General features: G+C 52.3%; 9 protein-coding genes across 9 annotated transcripts; 2 read left to right on the top strand and 7 right to left on the bottom strand.

The window, feature by feature from the left end:
- Positions 1–2,882: 2,882 nt before the first annotated feature.
- Positions 2,883–4,553, bottom strand: J4E86_001467 (uncharacterized protein; the record flags this gene model as incomplete). Its single annotated transcript, XM_051442034.1, has 2 exons — positions 2,883–2,991; positions 3,148–4,553. The coding sequence occupies 2 exons, from the start codon at positions 4,551–4,553 to the stop codon at positions 2,883–2,885; spliced, it is 1,515 nt and encodes a 504-aa protein (XP_051308205.1).
- A 1,282-nt stretch (positions 4,554–5,835) lies between these two features.
- Positions 5,836–7,098, bottom strand: J4E86_001466 (uncharacterized protein; the record flags this gene model as incomplete). Its single annotated transcript, XM_051442033.1, has 2 exons — positions 5,836–6,302; positions 6,480–7,098. 2 exons carry the CDS (start codon positions 7,096–7,098, stop codon positions 5,836–5,838), a joined length of 1,086 nt encoding a protein of 361 aa, XP_051308204.1.
- A 1,419-nt stretch (positions 7,099–8,517) lies between these two features.
- On the top strand, positions 8,518–8,864 carry J4E86_001465 (uncharacterized protein; the record flags this gene model as incomplete). Its single annotated transcript, XM_051442032.1, is given in 2 exon segments — positions 8,518–8,842; positions 8,857–8,864. The coding sequence occupies 2 exon segments, from the start codon at positions 8,518–8,520 to the stop codon at positions 8,862–8,864; spliced, it is 333 nt and encodes a 110-aa protein (XP_051308203.1).
- A 1,775-nt stretch (positions 8,865–10,639) lies between these two features.
- Positions 10,640–11,929, bottom strand: J4E86_001464 (uncharacterized protein; the record flags this gene model as incomplete). Its single annotated transcript, XM_051442031.1, has 2 exons — positions 10,640–11,202; positions 11,281–11,929. The coding sequence occupies 2 exons, from the start codon at positions 11,927–11,929 to the stop codon at positions 10,640–10,642; spliced, it is 1,212 nt and encodes a 403-aa protein (XP_051308202.1).
- Positions 11,930–12,556: 627 nt separating this feature from the next.
- On the bottom strand, positions 12,557–14,100 carry J4E86_001463 (uncharacterized protein; the record flags this gene model as incomplete). Its single annotated transcript, XM_051442030.1, has 2 exons — positions 12,557–13,738; positions 13,795–14,100. 2 exons carry the CDS (start codon positions 14,098–14,100, stop codon positions 12,557–12,559), a joined length of 1,488 nt encoding a protein of 495 aa, XP_051308201.1.
- Positions 14,101–14,786: 686 nt separating this feature from the next.
- J4E86_001462 (uncharacterized protein) lies at positions 14,787–15,938 on the top strand (the record flags this gene model as incomplete). Its single annotated transcript, XM_051442029.1, has 1 exon — positions 14,787–15,938. One exon carries the CDS (start codon positions 14,787–14,789, stop codon positions 15,936–15,938), a length of 1,152 nt encoding a protein of 383 aa, XP_051308200.1.
- Positions 15,939–16,457: 519 nt separating this feature from the next.
- On the bottom strand, positions 16,458–17,212 carry J4E86_001461 (uncharacterized protein; the record flags this gene model as incomplete). The annotated part of the gene is made up of 2 exons (XM_051442028.1): positions 16,458–16,941; positions 16,989–17,212. 2 exons carry the CDS (start codon positions 17,210–17,212, stop codon positions 16,458–16,460), a joined length of 708 nt encoding a protein of 235 aa, XP_051308199.1.
- Positions 17,213–17,980: 768 nt separating this feature from the next.
- J4E86_001460 (uncharacterized protein) lies at positions 17,981–18,967 on the bottom strand (the record flags this gene model as incomplete). The annotated part of the gene is made up of 1 exon (XM_051442027.1): positions 17,981–18,967. One exon carries the CDS (start codon positions 18,965–18,967, stop codon positions 17,981–17,983), a length of 987 nt encoding a protein of 328 aa, XP_051308198.1.
- A 495-nt stretch (positions 18,968–19,462) lies between these two features.
- J4E86_001459 (uncharacterized protein) lies at positions 19,463–20,452 on the bottom strand (the record flags this gene model as incomplete). The annotated part of the gene is made up of 1 exon (XM_051442026.1): positions 19,463–20,452. One exon carries the CDS (start codon positions 20,450–20,452, stop codon positions 19,463–19,465), a length of 990 nt encoding a protein of 329 aa, XP_051308197.1.
- Between the last annotated feature and the right edge of the window lie 447 nt (positions 20,453–20,899).

The raw sequence follows: 20,899 nt of genomic DNA, 5'->3' as shown, positions 1-20,899 counted from the left end.
CTGTGTCGAATGTGCCGCTCTCGTCCATCAACATGCGTCTTCTACTAAAGGCGCTCGTCACCCGCCCGTGTACGCGAGGCCGTGCAACGACTATCGAATTCTCATCATCCAGAATGCTGACTCTTACAAACCGGGTATGTGCGCTCCGATACTCTTCCTTGACGAGCGCATTGGGTCATGTGTGGCCAATGTAGTGCGTTAGTGGCACCTCTCGACAGTGCGCGCGGTTCACGCTCACATCTAGAGGTCGCGACTCATTGGTGATACCTACTCGACGCAGTCACCTTCGCATCATGGACGATGACAACTTGGACTATAAGAAAGGGTCGGCGACATGTAGACATACTCTCCTCTTACATTCCCAGAAGAAAGAACGTCTTCGTCCCCCAGACTATCTTATCAAAGAGCTACACATTACGATCGCTTCAAGATGTCCGGTAACTCAGACCCTCTGACTGAAAAGGATAGGCTCAAGAAGGCCCGGGATGAATTAAAACTCAAGGGTGGACCGGACCGACTAAGCGCCGCTCAAGCTCTTTCCCCAATCTGGCCGGCAGAACCAAAACGAGCCTTGAAACAAGCTAAAGAATGCCTCGGTCTTGCACTCGTCGATGTTCTTTGGGGCGTCGAATGCGTCTTGTGGGATGGAACTAAGATGGTCCTCTTTACCAGTGTGAAGACTATCGCGGACGAATGCCAAACCCTTTTCGGTTGGAAAGTCGACAAAAAAGACGGCCCTACCTACAAGTACAGCGAAAGTTTCTATGACAAGGAAAACAAGCAAGAGCGAGCGTGGAACCGAGTGTGGCTGGAATGGATCGTTCCCCCTAGCCAGTGGAGCGTCATGTTCATTAGTGGTCTGAACGAAAATAAAAACATAGACAGGTGGCACACTTGTACCGTTCAGCGAGGACGTGAGTTGATCAACCATATCGTTGCTTTGAGGCTCAAAATCTGACGATACTTAGTGTGGTGGGCGATGGAATTGCGGAGGCCATTCGCCGCAACCAACAAAGACAAACCGTTAGATATGAAAGGCCTGCTTCTGCCAAGGAAATATGCTGGGAAACTTCAAACTTGCAAAATCTGGTGCCCCAAGTTCCTCCCAGACGACATAGACGATTGGATTCAAAAAAGTGCTGGTAGCGGTCCTGAGGATAGCACATTTGATGATGCTCATGAAGGGTGGGATATGTCACTCTTACGTCGTTGAGGCAAGACGGATGATACCGGGTGTATACGGTTTAAGATCATTAACACATTGTTTAACACGAATCTTGTCGCGACGAATAATTTTCACAAAGGGAGCTGCTGCCACCACTGCGGCGCCTTTCTTACTGCCAGCTTTCATGACATCTCTCGGACAGCTACCCAGCGCATTCTCGCTGATAGTCGAAAGATCCCAGCTACGCCTCCGTCTCAGCAAAGACCTTTGGCAGGAGAAAGCACATAGCTCCTCCTCCTGCGCGAGCCTCGTTCTGACTACTACCCAAGACGTGTGTGAGCTGAAGTAGTCATCGCTGATAAGCGCACTAGCTTCTCTACGACCATCGTCGGGTGTTGGTATCACGTCTTGGCAGATCGCGTAATTTGGATTGATACGACTCATTCAACATCCAAAGGTAGCCGCATGTATGCGCTTACGACTCACGCAACATATAGCCATTCATCGCCGTTCCCGTCACACGGCACGCTTCGGTCGACTGGTAACGTACCGTGCCGTCACAGTCAATACGATTACCACGCGGTGACTGGTCCTTCAGTACTTCATGTGCGACGTCGACCTTCTCCCGATAGAGATGGGTCATTCGGCTGATAATCATTTGCCAGGCAATGCGACTCACAGCAAACAGAGGCAATCCAGTCATTGTATATGATGGCTCATACCCTTTGGACTATAAATCGGTGGTACTTCGATCTTTCTCTATTCTATAACATTGTGAGAAGCAGTTTGACACTACTCAACCCTCCATACCCAAGTCGCACGCTTTACATCCTAGTCAAAATGCCATTTTTTAGAGAACCTGAGAAGACACTCACCCCAGAACAAAAAGCTGCCTCTGAAAAGTTGGAAGAAGCCGTCAAAAGCTGCCGGCCCACAAAACAAACGCGCGAGGCGGTCGAGATGGCCAAGCTCCATCCGGATATTGCGCTAGTGAAGGATATGTGGAGGGTCAAATGTGTTGTCTGGGATGGCAGGAAGATCGACGCCTGGGCGAGCAAGAAAAGCATTGGAGACGCTTGCCGAGACGCGTTTGGGTGGGAGGTGACAAAAGAAAAAGGCGATTGGTGGTACAAATACACTATGAGTCTCGAGGATACACCTGAGACGGAACACTTCTTTGAGTGGATCTGCCCGCCAGATCCGATCCCGGCGTCTTTCCTGAAGGAGGCCAGAGACAAGTGGAAAAATTGCTACGTCCAGACAGTGCGTGAGTGACTCGTCGTTCCATACATCATCGCATTTATAGGCTCACATAATGAACAGTTTGGTGGTCAATCAAACTAAGGGAGCAGTTTATGGAGACTAATAAAACGGAGAAGCTCGACATGAGCTTGCTGCTAGATGAAAGCAGAGCAAAAGAAGACCTCTTACCAGCTCTAGGGGCTGAGGACGGGAAGCTTCCGCATGTAATAAGGGATTGGCTCGACAGAAGTGCAAAGCCGTGCGCGGCTGAGGGCTCTTGATGAAATTGGCGGACGATAGGGGCATGGCTATTTCAAAGTTTCGGGGCAGAGAGGACTTCCTTTGACTGCATTTGATGTACATTCATGATTTTGTCTAATGCCGAGTTTCTCAATATGCAGACTAGGTTCATACAAACCAGCTGCCACTACAATAGTACCCTACAGCTTCATCCTCTTCCGCAATAGGTCCGGGCTCATTGCCAGGAGGTCTCTTGATCATCAAATCGTGGGCGCTGAACCGGTGCATATGGACCCATGCCGAGCTGCGCGTCTTCGGCATTGCGTTTCAACACTCGATTGGGTCTAGGAATGGCAAACGGGTGTTGGTACGCAGTGTACGGATAGCCTTGGATCGTGTGCGGCACATGAGACGGCGACGGCGTCCAAGGTGTTACCGGCGATGGCTGCGTGCTTGGGGAATAGATTCCGTGCATCGATGGCGTTGGAGTCGGGGCATACGAGGCGGATGGCGAAAGCATGTTCGGTGATAGCATCCCAGGCGAGGGCCGATCGTGATGGAAGACAGGTTGAGGGCCATGATGGTAAGAGTTCCCAGTGACATGCTGGTTGTTCTCGTACTGCCCGCCATTGTCGCCCGCGTACTGAGAGACGGTCTGGGTATTGTTCGATTGAAAGCCACCGACAATACTCGTTTCAACATTGGCAGGTGGCAGAGGCTCCGGTGATTGCAGGATCGTCGCGACATTTAGATCTAACTCTTCCTCAGGTTCGTTAGAAGGCAGGCTCATTGCGACACTTGGATCGAGTTCCTCATCACCGTCCGTGTCTGAGGCTTGATCTTCCGGTGACGTCGTTGCCTTTTTCCCCTTCATACTCACCCGACCTTCTGCGATATACTTCTGGCGGTTCTCATTCTGTCCATTATTCAGGATCGTGCCCGTAATTTTCTGAGGGGCCGCACCCACAGTGGTTTCAAGATTCTCACCCTTGAGCAGCGAGAAGCACCGGCTCTTGGAAAGCCGTAAGAGCGCACAGAGACTTTCTATACGCTCACCAAAGGTAAGGTTGCGTGATGACCACATCGTTTCCAGAGGTGTCGAGTCGTAGATGGAGAATGATTTCGGGCCGAAGACATGTAGTTTCTCAGCGGTGGCAACTAGCTGCCAGCACACCTTCTCCATCTGCTCTTTGTAAATCGCCTTTTTGGCACCTGGAGTCAATCGTTTTAGAAATCGGCCCTTGTCTTGCTTGTCCGGGCAGGTGGAAGTGTCTTTCATTGCTTCTAGTAGCTCGGCGACGTGTCCAGCGCGTTCATAGGCAGTAGTCGGAATAGTGCTGTCATTAGCAGGCGGTACCCAGTCCTTTTCGATATAGCGGTTGAGCATGCTAGCCTTCGCTTCTGCCAGATTCCGGAATTTCAGTCCAAAATGGTTGGGTTGAACTGGAGTTATTGCATCAGCTTGACAGGGTGCCGGTGGGCTGGGTGTCATGTAACGGTAACAGGGGTCGAATGGCGAGTCTACGTCCACCAAGTGTGTTGGCGTATTCGTAGCGCTGGCAGGCTCTATGGAAGAATAACGAGGAGGTGGGGTACCTGCATAATATTGGGATGAAGGCTGCTCGGGCATGGGTTGGCTGTATCCATCGAACCCGTGTTGATGCTGACCATCGTCAGGTGCATATAGAGGAACCTCATTCGGCTGATAGTTCCCTATGCCATAGTCTTGTATGCCAGGTTGAGCAAAGTACACAGGGTCGCCATTGGCAGACAGCACTGCGCCCTCGTTATCCATAGTTGTCTGAAATTGAGCTTCATGGAGCAATGGTATGTCTAGACCTCCAATGCCAAGGTAGAGGCTATCGTCGAATGAATTGTTGCCGCTCTGGTAGTGGTCTTGAGACATAGTGCCTTCGGTGAACAGGGTCGATGTGTCGAGGAGAGGTTGCGAGTATCACCCGGATTTCGATCGGTCGAGTTGAAAGAGTGACTAGCTAAGAGCTTGGGAGGTTGTAAGCTGGTGATGTGTGGAAAGGAAAATCTCACACATGTTTTTAACCTGTCGAGGCGCTTCCGCTGAGTGAATCTCATCATCTTCGCAAGTTTGCTACATGAAGCATCGCGATAGCACAGTTGACTCAAGGGCTATGTTCGCCGATGTTTGCTTGCTGCCGAGAGAATCCATGGGGGAAGTACTGTACGCTGTGAGGCTATGATGAATGCAAGTACAACACTGATACCGACGTCGGCTGGAGAATGTTCAAACGATAGATATGTACTTTCCAAAGGCAGAATTAAATACTGTCGTAAAGTATGTAAAAGAATAGCTCAATCGTTCTGCAAGAGCTTCTGTCACCCATTGGAACCGTGATAGCACTGATGCGCAAGTTTCACAAAAGGCGGCATTGTGAATGGGTCCTTCATTGGTTGCTGTCGATCAGTAGTTCGTTGACAGTGAATTGGGAACTCCCAAAACAGCAGTCGTGAAGCGCAATAAGCATCCTGAGGTACCAAGAGCGCCTTGGCAATGAGATCCATCACGGCGGAGGGCGGAGCGCGAATGCCTTGGTGGTAGAGAGCGGCGGGTGTTGCTGATGAAGTTCCGACGCGTCGACGGCGCGACTGAACGCGTCACAACCGCATTCGGACATTAGCGGCTTGGCTGACAACATTCTCCTCTTCACGGAAGCGACTCCTCACTTCAGCACCTCACATCGCGTCATCGCGTCGACATCCAATCCATCCCATCTACACCCCGTATGGTTGCGCATAGTTGGGATGATCATACGACAACCTCCGATCTCAGGCTCAGCCACCCGCTTCGTCACAAAGAACCCGCATCGGCCAGTACGCACGATCATCAGCATAGCAGCTTATCATTGAGTCAAATTATGCCACCTTCAGGCAACTGCGAACGATCATACAAACAGATATGGAAGGCTTGGGTTCAGAACGCTAATTGTTCTTCCGCCTCACGCTGGCTACCGCTATCTATTACGCTAATTCAGCTGGATGACTGACATTATACCACAAGTTATCTACGAGTTCTTTAACTCGCACTGACGCCATTTTATTGCAAACATACCTCATCCACACGCGCGACTAACCGCTCTCCAACGAACCTCTATATCCTCGCTCTCGTCCGACGAAACGCCAACTTGCTCCGGCTTCGCCTCCAGTCGCTCTTATTACTGGCTAGTCCGATCATCGCCCTTCTCCATCTCGTCGCGTTCGTGCTCCCTCCACAGCTTCCCCAGCTGCTTCATAAAGTCGTCGTCGTAGTATGACCACGTCTCTGGTACCTTGGTGCTTTTCCACTCGAACGTCTCGCGAGTCCTCGGATCCATAATGTTGTTGTATTCGATCGGGCGGTCGCTCTCTGGCAACTTGGAAAGCTCTAATATCGTCAATGCACGGATTTGGCATACAAGGTGGATCGTCTTTTGATAGAGCCTCGATGGTGCCGGGTGGTCGGGCTCATATTCATCTTTTTGGTCTTCCCGCAAGACGACATAGGACCGTTTGAGGACAGCACTATCCACTCCAATCACACTCATGGTATAACGTGATACCGGCCCTTCGTGATCATCTCTGCTGTTCCAACGCCAGAGCTTGATTTTGAAGGTAGAACACTCCACGACAGTCTGTGGTATCGCTACTATGCTGCAATCGATACCTGCGGCGTCGAGCTCAATTATATACGTATACTTATCACCGACACGGCGGGGGCGAGTAATAAGGTTCGTATGCTTATCATCCCAATGCAGAAGTCGAGTCTGGATACCGTCGCATGTCAAACCCCGAAGGCAATCACCATGTTGCTTTACCATACCCGCGGCCTTATTCGCCGCCAGGTTCTGTAATACGTAGCACTCCTTGTCGATGAAGGTCGTTCGCGGAAACAAAGAGTATGCCCTGTTCGAAGTGATGAAGTTCAATGTCGCGGTAGATGAAGCCGCGTTGAGCAACTTCAAGAGAGGAGAATCCATTGAATCCAAGACACAGATGGTCAATCCATCATATTCAGCCTGTGGCTTTCGAAATATGGCCAGGCCCGTCTTGTTGTACTCATCAGCGACCCAGCGTTCTTGCTCCAGGAAGTCATTTATCGGGGTACGGAGGTCCAAGGGCTTAACCTCTGAGTACTGTGTATAGATGTATAGTTCTTGCACGGGAGTTTGCAGCTCGTTAGCAATGAACTTGCGGGCAAAGTCACCGCCAATGATCGCGCCGGTGTTGGCTTGAACTTGTCTGAACGCCTTGGGATCCCCGAAGAAGGTTTTGAGCTTTGTCTCAATGTTTTGGTAGCATGAAGGAAGCCCGCCGCTGAGCGCAGTGCCAACGCCTGTGGATACTTCAGCCAATGTCGCGAACTCCTTCGGGCCGAGGTACGAAATGAGAGTCTCCTGCACTGGCGCTAGTGAGGACGAGAGGAGATGAGAAAGATCCATGGTGGTTGCGCGGGTTGAAAATGGGGGTTATCGTTGCTCTGCACTGTAAATTAATCCGGAAGGCGCAGCGAAGAAGTACCCGCATAGAGGAAAGCGCAGGCAGCAGTGGCGATAGAGGGCTGCATTGCCGATGAATTTGGTCAAAGCCTGCCGATGCGGTATTCACACCAATTTACGCCAAAGGTTGAGATAGTACCGCAGATGCCGCTCCAAAACCGACGCAATCGAGCCAATCAAACGGTGGACATTCGATACGCCAAATATCCGAACGTTTCCCCTATTGCCATGCATGTGGCAAAGTCTCTGGTAAGCAGTTCCACGGCATTGATACGTGCGGAGCTTTTTTGGGTCGCAGGCCGGCTTACGTGTGTTGATCCTACGAAACATCCCATTGGTTGGGTGAATTACCCCATGCCCGGGCAGTGCTCGTTGTGCCGAACCCGAAGGTACGGTTCGCGCACGTCAACGCAATTGGAGAGATGCAGTAATAATGGAGCGCACAGGTATTGGCCCTTATTCGAAGGCTTCCAAGTCTATTGACCTGCCGTCATGAGCCCGTGCTCCGATAAGACAATCTGGGGGCCACCTATCACCAATCCTGTACTCGCCGAGTACATTTTGTTTCGACGACTTACTCTGTGCTTGGCCCCTACGAAGGTTTGTGACCAACGTTGTGGTTACTCAATGCAGCAACCGCTTATTTTTGGATGCATCGTCTTCCTTCGAACTGTATCGTGTTTGGTGAATGGTGGCTGTGTTGGCGACAGTGCACGCCAACGCTGGAAGAGCAATGGATACATAATGGCCCGTAGCCGTTCAGGCATCATTCAGCAAGCACCGGTCTACTATCCAAGATGACTGCCTCTCCAAATACCCTTTTTTCTTCCTTTACTTTCAGCCTGTTATTATCTTACAAACGTCAAGCCAGATTCAGCGGCTGGCGCGGCGGTTTTGTTCTCGCCATTATCGGCTCATCGCTGGTCCTATTCTTCAATATCATATGCGCCATAGTAGCTGCTGCGGCCGGTGATCCACACGACGGCAGTGCTACGATCTACACCGGCAAATGTGTGTTTGCATCGCGTTTAACAACCGGTCTTCAACTACTCGTCAATGTACTGAGTAGCTCTTTGTTGGGTGCATCAAGTTATTGTTTACAGCGACTTGTAGCTCCAACGAGAAAAGAAATCGACAAAGCTCACAAGAGGGGCAAGTCGCTGGATGTGGGAGTCTTGAGTCTGAGAAATCTACCCAACATCAGTAGGAGGAGGCTCGCTGTCTGGATATTGCTCGCTATAAGCAGCATGCCTTTGCATCTTCTGTAAGTGTACGCTTTATGTTCTGAATTCCAATGTATTGACTAGGGCAAGATACAATTCAGTTGTATTTCAGACAACAGCAACGAACGCCATCGACTTCATGTTGACACAAGAGTCTTTCCTCACCACGAGGGGGGGATGGAAGCTCGGAGACGGTGATGATGAGTATGTTCCCTACGTTCAGGATCTCCAGGACAAATTTCTGGACAAGCAGTATCTGGACACATCTCCGTTTGAGAACATTTCTGCCACTGAGTGTATTCATCGCTATCAGATGTCCTTCATAAGGGCTGGCAACCTTGTCGCTGTGGTGGCAAAGAATCACTCCGAGGGTTCAGACAGAACCGACAACAGCTCGCTCAAATACTTCAAGATGGACGTCACAGAGATGTTTTTCGGCCCGAAAGTTATTTCTGATCTCTCGTGTAAGTTCGTTCAGACTGGTAGTTACGTGTCTCACTTATATGTTTGCAGATTGCTTGAGTGAAAGCTCACCCGAGCGGTGCCAAGTACAGCTCAATCAGAGCATCTTGTATATTGTCATTGCCTGTAACATGCTGAAGGTGACTCTCATGATCATAATACTTAGGTGGATGAATCAAGAAACGATCGTTACGATCGGCGACGCGATCCAGACATTCATCCTGGAACCAGATATTTCAACTCAAGATTGCTGTCTCATGACTAGTCACGATATGAAACAGGCTCTTGAGGTAACGGAAGCGCGGAGGATACATCGTCACCAAACCGGCAATCATGTTCGCTGGTACAGTGTTGTCGGCGGCAAGCGCTGGTTTTGTTCGCTTTTTTCGTAAGACTACGCACCTCACTCTTCTTGGTACAACACAGATTCTGACCGACTCTAGATATTCCGTGGTCATCGCTACAGCCCTATACCTTTATAGCAGCATGGGTCGTCGCTGGGTAATGTGCGAAGATCCAGGTGCTTCCTCGTTCAAAGACGACCAAGTTTGCCGGTGGAATGGCTTTGGGAACGTTAATTTCCGTAAGTTCGCTGCAAGTGCCTCATCCGAACTCTTTACCCATTTGCAAGCCTCTACCATGTTCGTGTTGCAAAGTGCTAACTCTGGCGGTATCAGGTTTTATCCTCGATCTATACCTCGGTTCCAAATCCATTGTACCCTACGTTCTTGTGGCCAATGCGCCTCAGGTCATCATATCGCTTCTATACATCACCTACAACGGGCTTTTTACGACGATGCTCGCGAATCGCGAATGGGCGAGCTACGTACATAAACGAGCTGCGCTTCGTGTCACCGTCCCAGCTTCTACCCAGCGCTCTACATACTTCCTCTCTCTGCCATACAAATTCAGCCTCCCGCTTATTGTCGCAAGCATCTTACTGCATTGGTTCATATCGCAGACATTGTTCATCGCACCCATTGCTATTTACAAAAACGGCGTGCTAGAGCCGACATCTCGAGACTGGTTGCATCACGCGGGAGGTTCGGTGACTGGTATAGGGTTTTCAGACTCAGCGCTCATCGCGGCAATTGTCATGGGATGTCTCTTAGTTGTAGTCTGTTTGGCTCTCGCTGGGATTTGTAAATATCCGACGGGCATGCCACTCAGAGGCACGAACAGTGCAGTTATCAGTGCGGCTTGTCATGTAAAGAACAGGAACGGTGGAAAGGCTGAGGTTCTGGAGGATATTGTCGAGCGCCCGTTGCAGTGGGGTGTCACAATCGAGGGTACCAAGGATCAAGCCGGACACTGCTCTTTCAGCGATAAAGCAGTTCAGCAGCCAGTCGAAGGCTGCTTGTACGCTTGAAGGATGGTGGTTTTAAGAGAGCTTTTGCAGAAAACAGGTCATCAAATCGTGTTAATTAGTCAGTTCCTAAGGCAATGTATACTTCTACCCTCAAATTTATCTTGCACATTACGCCGAAGTACACACTAGGTCGTCCACGTGATTTTGCCATGCTCTGGCTAACATCAGGAGACAGCAATGACCTCACAGTACCTCTGACAATACGCTCCCATCAGCGAACCTTGCACATGCATAGGACTGTTCGTAAATATGTATGTGTCCTGTTAAAACCATTCTATCGCTACACTATCCGCCGAAAACGCATGCAAAACACCTACATACGAACCAAATATTATGACTACATTACCCCTTCTGCTCCTCAAACGCCCTTCAATACATCAATGTCTCCGCCAGCCTGCTACTTTCTCTCTTCCTCCACAACAACCATCATCTACGCAGCCGCAGCAGGTTTCCTGGGCTCCAACTTCCTCGGCGCCTTCTTCGCCGCACCCCCATTCCCACCACCACCTCCACCAGCACCATTCGCATTCCCACCACCCTGCTGCCCCAATTTCCTGGGTTTCCTCTTCTGCTTCTCCGCCGCAGCCGGCGCGTTATTCTCTTTGTTATCACTGAACGACACCCGTTTTGGCTGAGCGGATCCGTTTGCAGATTTGTTCGCTGTGGATGGGGATTTCTGTGATGAGGACTTGGCTGGTGTTTGTTGTGTGTTTTGGGTTTGCTTTTGTTGGGAGGGTGGAGTGGATTGCGTTGATGATTGAGGGTTTGCGGGGCCGCGGGTTGTGGGTGGGCGTTGAGAACGGGGCTTGGGGGGTTCTTTCACTGGTTCATTGGACTGGGGCTTCTCTTGCTTTGGCGGTTGTGTGCTGTTTGTTTTCGGTTGCGATGGTTTCGACTGAGAGGTCTTCTGAGGCTGGGGCTTAGACTGCTGTTTGGGTTGACTTGGCGCTTGCTGTGCTTGCTTCTGAGGTTGTTGCTTGGGCTGTGATGAACCTTGCTGTTGTTGCTGTTGACCTCCGCCTCCCCAAGGGTTCATCGCAGCCCCCATTCCAGCAATTCCAGCCCCCGCACTCTTCACTGCCGACGGCATGCTCGGCCTCCAAGCAGTCATGTCTTTCGCGGACTGCGACCAGGTCTGCGGCATCATATCCGGTGCGTCATTCTTCATCTGTTCCAGTTCTTCTTTAGATGGTGCCTGCGTGTCCTTGGTCTGCATAACCATCTTCTCCAAGGCCTTCTTCTGCGATGGCGTCGATTTGACATCCGGGAGGAAGTCGCCAACGACACCCTGAACACCTTGACTTGCCATCTGTCCTAAGTCCCACATTGGGCCGTTCATGGCACCGTAAACCGATCCAATACCTCCTCCCAGCAGCCCAGTCACTGTGGATACTGTGCCGCCAACGAGCGCGCCGGTCAGCTTTCCAATGGTGACACCTGGCTGCACCCCCAATCCGGCACCAGCGGCGAGACCTTGGAAAGCACCAGACTGTGTATATTTTGCCGCCTTTCCGAATGACTCTGCTTCAATTTCTTTATTAATCGCCTTCGCTAGAATTTCTTCTCTTGCTTTCGCGTCGCCCGCTCCATGCGCAGCTTGCCTCAACTCCCACGCCTTTTGTCCCGCCTGGAGCGCCATTTGCGCCGACACGCCTGCATTCTGCTTGATCTCATGTTCGGGGACGTTGCATTGTCCGCCACCAACGTGAACTTCTCCCATGTTTGGTTCGTTAAATCGACTGGCTTCGGTTCGATTTTGTTGTGTTTGTTTTGGTGGTATTTCCTCCTGATGCAATCAGTCAATGTTATTGCAAGTCTAGACAGGAGGCTGGTTTGACGGGTCAACGCTAGTATGACAGCTCAAGTGCGAATACGCTACGTCATGCACGATCGACAAGATCGCCGTGGTTACACGTGTGTGGCCAGCCGACAACCTGTTTTGACCACAGGAACGCGAGACGTAGTTTCTACAGCATGTAGGGTTATCCCTTCTGCGTTCGGCGCAACCCTTCAGTAACAAGACCGATGGCTGTCACTGGCGGTTGTAAGTCGCTGCGCCAGTGTGTCATGACGTCAGCGGCCCGGCGCCAGGGTCTTTCAACTACCAAATTCCTGTCTGCAGTACGCTATGAACGCGCCGCGTCTTTGACAGCGACTCACACACCCACGCTGTTGGTTCAGAATCTAGTAGTTCGACGCGTGCTACGGTGTCGTACATGTCACCCGGATGTCGAATTACTCGCCCAAAATTCACCCTCACGAGTTTCGCCACCGAGAAAGATGTACTTTTTGATTGGCTATGACCGAGTCGATCAAGCATACCACTATTTTACTCCTGCAAGAGATGCTACGCTTTCTTCATCCCATCGCCAATAGAAACAGCGCTCTTTGCACCTCCCTTCAGCTCCTTGTTCGTCGCCTGAATCAACACTCTCCGGTAGCTTGTTAGTGACGGCGTGCCATCATCCGTGACCTCAAGTATGAGATGAAGCAATTGACCTTGAGCAACCGGCTTCTTGCTCAAGAACTCGACCGCGCATTTTTCCGGAGGCGGAAGCCTGACCTCGACCTTCCTGCCCTCATCGTCCAGCTTCTTGATCACAAGTTGCGCAACCTCGCTATAAACCAACCACTGCGTCGCTGTGGGTTCCCGATAATGCCACCACTTGAATGTAAGCTTTCCGCCATCGGGGTCGTATGTAGCGGACGCGTCGAGGGTGACTTTTGATCCGGCCTCAGCGGTGATTTGGACAGGCGCTAAGCCTTTGAAACCGCTGATGTTGATGACGGGGTGGTGGTTTGCTTTTGCGAAATCAGACTCCATGCTCCACTTGATGCGCGCGGCAAAGTCGTTTTGGAAAGCGTCGCGCCAGCGCCAGATGGTCGCGTGATTGGATGTATACGTCCTGTCGCCAACTTTGACCCTGTCCACTACATCGCTGTAGTGATTGCTGTTCAGGCCTTCGGTGCTGATATCAGTCCGTCCGTATCGACCACCCCATGACCCGTAGTTCGGGCAGTCAGGTACGCCCAGACCATTCTGGATAAGGTAGAGGAATGTCGGGGTATCTCCTTCCGGGATGTAGAGATAGTCAGGGTACGCCTTTCCGAGTGGCCCGATCTGAATGTTCTCCTTGATCCAACTCTTCTCCATCTTGGTGAAATCTGGGCCACCTTCATCGAAGCCGTAGTACTTATCGCCGGAAATGCCGGTCCATGCTGCCAAACCATACTGATTCCAGCCGTGGATGGAAGCAATGTAGAATACGTCGGGGAAGTTGTTGCGGATCCATGCACCTGTGTCATCTTGGTCGGAAATGGCATAGACGCGTAGACGTGAGAGCAAGCGCTTGGAGTCTTCAGGTTCGAAGTCGTCGTCTACTTTGAGCAGTGCTGAGGCGAGTGTGTTTGTTCCGCCCCAGCAAAGAATCCACAATGGCTGAGTGGAGGGTGCGACGATACGCTCGTACAGTAATTGCCCGCCTGGAGACAGTGGGATATCGGTGCCGACGGCTGACATGCCGTAAGTCTAGACACCATCAGCGCTACTCACGTGACGTGCTGCGTCTAGCGAATGGAGCTTACCTCGGCGCCCTTGCGAATCAACCCACGCATATGTTGTGCCGTTGGATACTGCCAGTTCGGGTGCACATGCTTGTTCAAGTTGTCGACAGCATCGGCATATGCATTGATAATCTTCCCCATGTCTTCTGGGTGCACTTTGTTCTTCATCCAGGTGCTTGTGCAAGCTACAAGACCCTCCGTCTCAAACTCATTGGAGTAAAGCAGGTATCGACATAGCGACTCGGCATCATCCGGCTCATTCGAGATGTCCGACAAGATGAAAACGCGGGGCTTCTGCGAGTATGTCTGTAGTTTTTCGGTAGCCATGTTGAAGCCGGGTTGTTGGCGTGCTGAGAATCAACTGATATGCAAAAAATCAAGAGGAAGCTTTCTTTTGACGCTGTTGAGCTTTTGAGGTTATCCGATGCTACACCAAACACCCGAAGTTGTGCCACGGCGTCCGAGGTGGGGCTTTGAGCAACGGTGCGGTGTCCTTAGGCACCTCCTTCCGTCTGGAGGAAACCCGGCTATTCTTGCCATCCGCCCGTCTCCACTTGGGGATACCCCTCACCATCTCTTGTACGAAGACGCTGCTGTTTGCAACTGTATCATCGTTCACCCCGGATTCCAGCATGAGATCCAAAATGCGAGATAGCCGTTGCCACGCCGCCTTAGTGCGTTGAGGCTCAGCAGCCTGCGCCACATACGGCTAGACCGCATTAGATAGTAGCTCAGCCTTGCTCCCGATGACGTCTGGAATCTGCCCCGCTTCAACACCACCAGCCACGTTAAAGACAGCAGTTTGGTTCATAATCAGGCGCCCAATAGCCTAAGACAAGGCCATGTATTCGTGCCGTCAGGCCGACTGCCAAGCAGTACCACCATGATCTCTTGCCGTAACGAGTCGATTAGGTAGGCTGTGCTTCGCTGCTTCCTAGATATATAGCATCAGGCTACCTCCGATCGCATTCGCATCACAACTCACAAACTAGTACCCCATAGCTCATCTCATCATGTCAATCCACAACAAGATCCAGCAGGCAGCGCAGAGGAACGAGGAACTCCTCCGTGGCCTTGAGGACACAGATTCGGCGCCCTCACAGCTCAAGCAGCAGAACGCCTACATCGCTGATCTCGACGCGCAAATCAACAACATCAGGAAGCGTGTCAACGACCTGAAACAGAAAACAGCCAGCGAGCTGAAAGACCACGAAAAGTACCGCGACTCGCACTTCCGCCGCTTCGCCCACAAGGCCAGCGGAAAGAAGGAGAAGTTCGCCGAGAAAGCCGCCAAAGAAGAAAAAGAGTACTTCGACGCAATCCAAGAGCAAAAGAGCGCCGAAGACGAACTCGCCTACGCAAAACAACTCCGTGCCGAAGCCGAGACACGCAAGAACGAAATCGCATCGCAAGCCCAACGCCACACAGCGCTCCAAGCGGACCTCGACGCGCTCTACAACTCCATCTTCGCAGGCCACACGCCCGAGTTCCCCGACGAAGACCGCAAAGAAGATGCCTGCAACGCCGCGCACGCCCACGTCCAAGACCTGACCCAACGCCTCGAGCGCGAGCGCCACATCCTCTTCCTCCTCGGGCAGACGTCTGTCAAGCTGTCTGCCGCCCGCGAACACCTCGACGGCGCATACGGGATGTCGCAATACGACATGTTCGGCGGCGGCACAATGGCCAGCATGCAGAAGCGGAACTACCTCGAGCGCGCCGAGAGTTCCATCCAACAAGTGCGCATGCTACAGCAACAGGTCAAGCAGGTCGCGCCTGAGATACCGGGGCTGGGTCAACTCAACATCGCCATGGGTAGCATATGGAGCGACGTCGTGTTTGACAACATCTTCTCCGATATGCAAATGCACGATCAGGTCAAGCAGTCCATCGCGCAGGTCGACCGCGCGGGGAATAAATGCGGGGAGATTATCCGACAGCGTGAGGCGCAGGAGAAGGGGCTGCAGGGCGAGGTCGATCAGGCAAAGGCGAAGCTACAGCATGCGCGGTTGCAACTGCAGCAGGCGCGTGAAGAGGCGTTTAGGAGGGTGCTTGGAGGGCAGCAGCAGAATGCGGGTACGGGAGGCTTTGCACCGCCTGCTGGTGAGGCTCCGCCGCCGGAGTATACGGCGCCGGCGGGTCCTCCTCCTGGGTATTCGGCTTGAGCCGTGAGGTGGTGGTTCATGCGTGTGGCTTGCTGATACGGATGGGGCTTGTGTTCGGCCCGTATACCCTCCATATTCTATGCTGTGGGGCTCGGCGTGACTTTAGTTCTAGTAGCGGTCGATAGAGACTGATTATACGAATGAGAATAGTTTGTGATAGCATCTGGATTTCGGCAATTGTTTCGACTTCGTTCAAGATAAGCTCGCTTGGTTTCTGGAAGGTGAACCGATACGGAGGCTGCAACGTTGAAGGGGGCACGTCAATCGAGAAAAACGCCGAACAGGCCTGCAGCCACATCAACATGTAAACCTACTAGATAGGTGACCTAGCGTCGATGTAGGCTCTAGACCTGTTCAGTTCTTTTCTTGTATGAGGTGGGGTCTAGTGGCAGACGGTTGATGAGATAAATGATAGTTTTGTAATCAAGCACTACATTGGTGAACAAGGCATGTGGTGGTTGCAACTGAGCAAATGTCATGATGAGATGCTATGTTAGGTACTGCTATCTACACCAACCCTCAAATGAAAGCCTCGTCGAGGTAGTTTCCAAAGTTGCTGTCACGGAAAGATGGAGTCGCACTACCAAAATCCGTGTTCTCAATCGCACTCCTCGCCGCCGCCGTCATGCTGTCCCATGCAATCAACGGCTGCTCTCCACCTTGAGTCGTAGTCTCAATCAACTGGTGGTTAACCGGGAAAATGGACCTATACCCGATCCTCGGCCTGGTACCAGTGAGACTGGGGTTGGTAACCTTGTCGTAGTCGCCGTGAGCAGAGATGGCGACGCCGCGGATGGTGGCGGTGGTGGACTGGGCAGACAGCCAGACGACGACGTTTTCCCAGTCGTGGCGATGGCCGAGACCAGGGCCGGGGCTGTCTTTGGGCATGTACCAGGAGTACATAATGGCGTAGGCGCCGTTGTGGGCGGTGGCGCGGGCGTAGACTTGGCCGGGGGAGGAACTGCACCCGCTGTTTGAGGCGCCGGTGGGTTGGAGGCCGCCGCTGGAGGGTGTTAGAAGAATTCACATTCTGGATTAGGGTTGACTTACCCGGTGTCACCAGCGGCGTTGACGGCGGGAAAAGGAACACAGCCGTTTTCGACTTTGAGGTAGGGCTTGTATTTCAGCATGAGCTGTCCTACAATGCCAGATGGGACTGTCTCGGGGAAGCCAACAACAGCATCGTGGGCGATGACAGCACGGCTTTGGAGGTTGATGGGGGAGGCCAGGACGACGCTCGCGGCGGCAAGGAGCTGGATGGCAATGTTGAACATTTTGACTTGTGCTGACAGAGAATGGATGTAGGAATGAACGGCGAGGGGCGTCAAGCGAGTGACAGTCTTTGAGCCGGGAGACTGGCTTGATCTTCAAAAGATGGTGGCAGCTGGTGATTTATACGATGGCCTCGGCGTTGTTCAAGTCGTACGGCTCTTCCCGATATCGTGCTCACTGAGTCCTCAAGTCTCTCTCAATCCCAATGGGGAAGTTCACGATACAGACTAGCAAAAGCGCGATACGAGCAGAACCGTGGGAAGCACACAAACAGCGCACATGCCCTAATATACCACCACCAATTGGCCGTTTATCCAGCTCCCTTGGACGCATAACAACGTTTCCGACGTTGTCGCTGGGGTACCTGCAGCGCATCGGCGTCCGGCACGGGACGATTCAGACGTTGCATATTCTACGCCCGGAGCAAACATGCGTGAAAGGCAACGCAGGATGTCGATCGACTAGATTGGGAACCACGACGGTTGCATGCCGGCGAATAAGGAGAAAGCGCGTGGCTGATCGCGTCCGAGCCATTGGTGCTTGGCCGAGACTAGGCCGAGTCCGCATCAGGCAGGTGCAGGGGAGGTGAATGTGACATGTTGCAGTCTGGAGAAACAAAACGAGAAATGCATTAGATTCGTGGATTCATGCTCGTGGGCTGCCGAACGTGAGGAATTGGTGTGGAGTGATTGGACGTACCTGCAGTCACGGGGGAGAAAAGGCATGATCTCGGGTATCGAAGATTAGATTGTATCTCGCAATGCAGTCAATCATCCGAACTGCCTCCAGACAGTGTTGCGCCGGTCTTTTGGTGGTGTCTCCGGGCCTGGCATTAGCTCGCGCAGCAGGTCGTTGATGTCGAGGCCGCGCTCTTGACAATCATGCCATTGCCGTGGGTAGCCCAGGCTGACCTCTTCAAAGCGCGTGCTGTCTATCCAGTCTGTTCGCCTGATGTGGAGATGGCCAGAGACGACGACCTTTGCGTTGTACTTGTTGTGCCAGTCTTCGGTCTTCTTTGTGCCGCACCAGAGTGAAAAGCGCGGGACTCGGAACAGCTTGACTAGGTCTTCGCGCAACGGCCAGTGGCCTACTATGATCAAGGGGATATCTGGGTGTGATGCGACAGCAGCGGCGAGCTTCTTCTCCGTCTTCTCGAGAAGCGCATTGCACCATTCGATGCGCGACGAGTACGGGTCGGGATGCAGGAGGTGCTCGTCGGTCGCTTCTATGTCCTTCTCTCGCGCCCACTCGAGCGCATCCTCTAGCTTCACATGGCTAGGCCGGAAGCTGTAGTCGTACAGCGTGAAGATGGGCGCAATGAGACATGGACCTCCCTCGCCCTCCCACATCGTGTATGGATCCTCTGGCGTGATTATGCCATACTCCCGCGCAATCGCAACGCACTCCATGTATTTCGCCTCGCCCCTCGCGCCGTGCTCTTTCTCTGAGGGCAGCGTATACAGCTCGTGATTGCCTGGCACCCAGAACACTTGCCGGAAGCATTCCTTGACCTTGGTGAAGGCGAGCCGACAGTGCTCCGCCGACTCGCCTACATCTCCACACAGTATGAGGTCATCGTGCGGGTGCGGCAGGAGCTTCTCGAGAGCGTCGCGGTTGCCCTTGAAGGAGAGGTGGATGTCGCTGATACCCCAGAGGCGGCTCTCTGGGGGCGTCTCGGCGGAGGGCGGGGAGCTCGGCGGGGTTGACGTTGTGTCGGCGGCGGCTGCGGCTTCGGCGGCGGCGAGAAGAGGGTCCATGGTAGCGGCGACGGTTGACCGCACAATAGCGACGCGCCGTGACGGAGGTTATATAGTGACAATGTCTCAAACGGACGTGTTGCAAAGAAGTAACTACATCATAGTTCTTTCTCCGACGCGTGTCCGCCGTTTCGACGGGCTATTATTATCGATTCGCACAGACCAGTAAGACGTCAAGCTCGTATCAGGAAAGAACTGTTCATTTACCAAGTCTCACCTATTCGCTGAAACTGTTTGCATCCAACATACGTATAGCAGCCGTGTGTCGTCGCGAAACCGGATCCCCGCGGTCTACCGGTTGAGGTTGCGAGACGACTACACGATACCTAGGTACGCTGGCTTTAGAGTTTCACTACGGCGAGGCTGACATGGTCACTGCATTTACTGGAAGGAACTACGCAAACGAATTGTGAACACCGCGGATACTTCAAAGCATCGCGCGCAATGATAGATCCAGAATCTCGATATGCTAACTCATAGCTATAGCCGCATCGCCTAACCACCGACGTTGTTCTCGTCGCTCGCGACCACTCCCTCCGCTTCATGTTCGCATTCTGCTGTCTTCTGACCTTCATCCTGGACCCAAACCTCGTCGCGACTCTCCCATGCATCATTCAAATCCGCCAGAATCTCTTCGTCGTAGAATGTCCATGTGGCTGGGAGTGTGAACCCCTGAAGCGTGAAAGTATCTCGCACGTGCTTAGCTTTCAATTCTCCTCTCTCGAATTCGTAATATGCCGACGGACGTTCTGCTCCTGGTATCTTCTCCAGCTCGACCCGTGTCAAGCGATCCAACTTCTTGAGAATAGCATCGCATTTCTTGTTCATTACCGAAGGGCCAGTACCTGGTGGTATCAGGTACCGATACTTGAGGACTGCATGGCTGAGGTCCTCATATAGCTGATCATATCTCGGATATTCATCCTTGCTGGCCAGCGGATCGGTGAAAGCACTGTATACAAACGGTGAAGAGGAACGTCGAAGCTCGAAACTGGAAGACTCAAGTATGGTGTCAGGCGTCTCAGGTATTGCGACACCGGCAGTGTCGAGATCGAGTATCCAGGTCTGCGAATCTCCTATTCTGCGCAATATGTTGCTTGGCCCATCCATTTCCACATCCAGTACCCCGTCAGTCCAGTAACTGTTCACGTCTTCTTGTAGGTCCTGTGCCTTCGATATATAATGCCGAAGTTCGTCGTCGTCTGAGCCAGTCAGATGACATGTCTCTTTGACGAAGGCCTCGTAAGGGAACATCGTATATGCCTTGTTCCATGTCAGGAAGCGCAATCTATGGGACTCTCGACGGCAGTACATGTGCACCTCTAATTGGTTAGTGTCCCAGTAGCGAAGCTCCACGAGCCTCAATTCCCCGTCGACACCTAGCTTCTTTGTGCAGTAAAGGCCCTCACTCAGGTGCGGCTCCTGTGGAAATGGATCATAATGTACAAAGCCGTCAGAAGCCAAGTAATCAACTAGCGGTGCCATACGGGTAGCTTCAACCGCTACAATCAGTTGCGTACACTCGACTTTCGAGCGAGCAATAAAGCTTAAGATGCCACCAGCGTTGAACATCTGGTGGCAGTCCTCCAGAAGAGCGCCGCATTCTCCCTGAACGGACCGAAATTCCCGAGGGTCTTTGAAGAAATACCGAAGTTTGTGGTTGATGTTGTAATCAGAAGCCATGAGCGTCGGCCACAAACAACCAAAAGCCTTGCAGGTGCAGGTGAGCCTTGCAATGGCACCCGGATTGAGATGATCGAGGAGAACGCGTTGGATGGGCGCATACCGAGGACTGAGCAGGTCGATGAGGGAAATCATAGTTGTTAGATGGTTGGTGATGTAAGAATATGCTTATAAGTGGATATAGAGCGAGAGAATCAGGAGGTTAGGGGCGCCCATGATGTTATATAGGCTTTTGGTATTGATTCCTAA

Source organism: Alternaria arbusti (genome assembly GCF_024043155.1).
Source record: "Alternaria arbusti strain BMP 1465 chromosome Unknown scaffold_1, whole genome shotgun sequence".
NCBI lineage: Eukaryota > Fungi > Ascomycota > Dothideomycetes > Pleosporales > Pleosporaceae > Alternaria > Alternaria arbusti.
The sequence above is the reverse complement of the archived record's forward strand: the minus strand, read 5'-3'. Positions and strand labels throughout refer to the sequence as shown.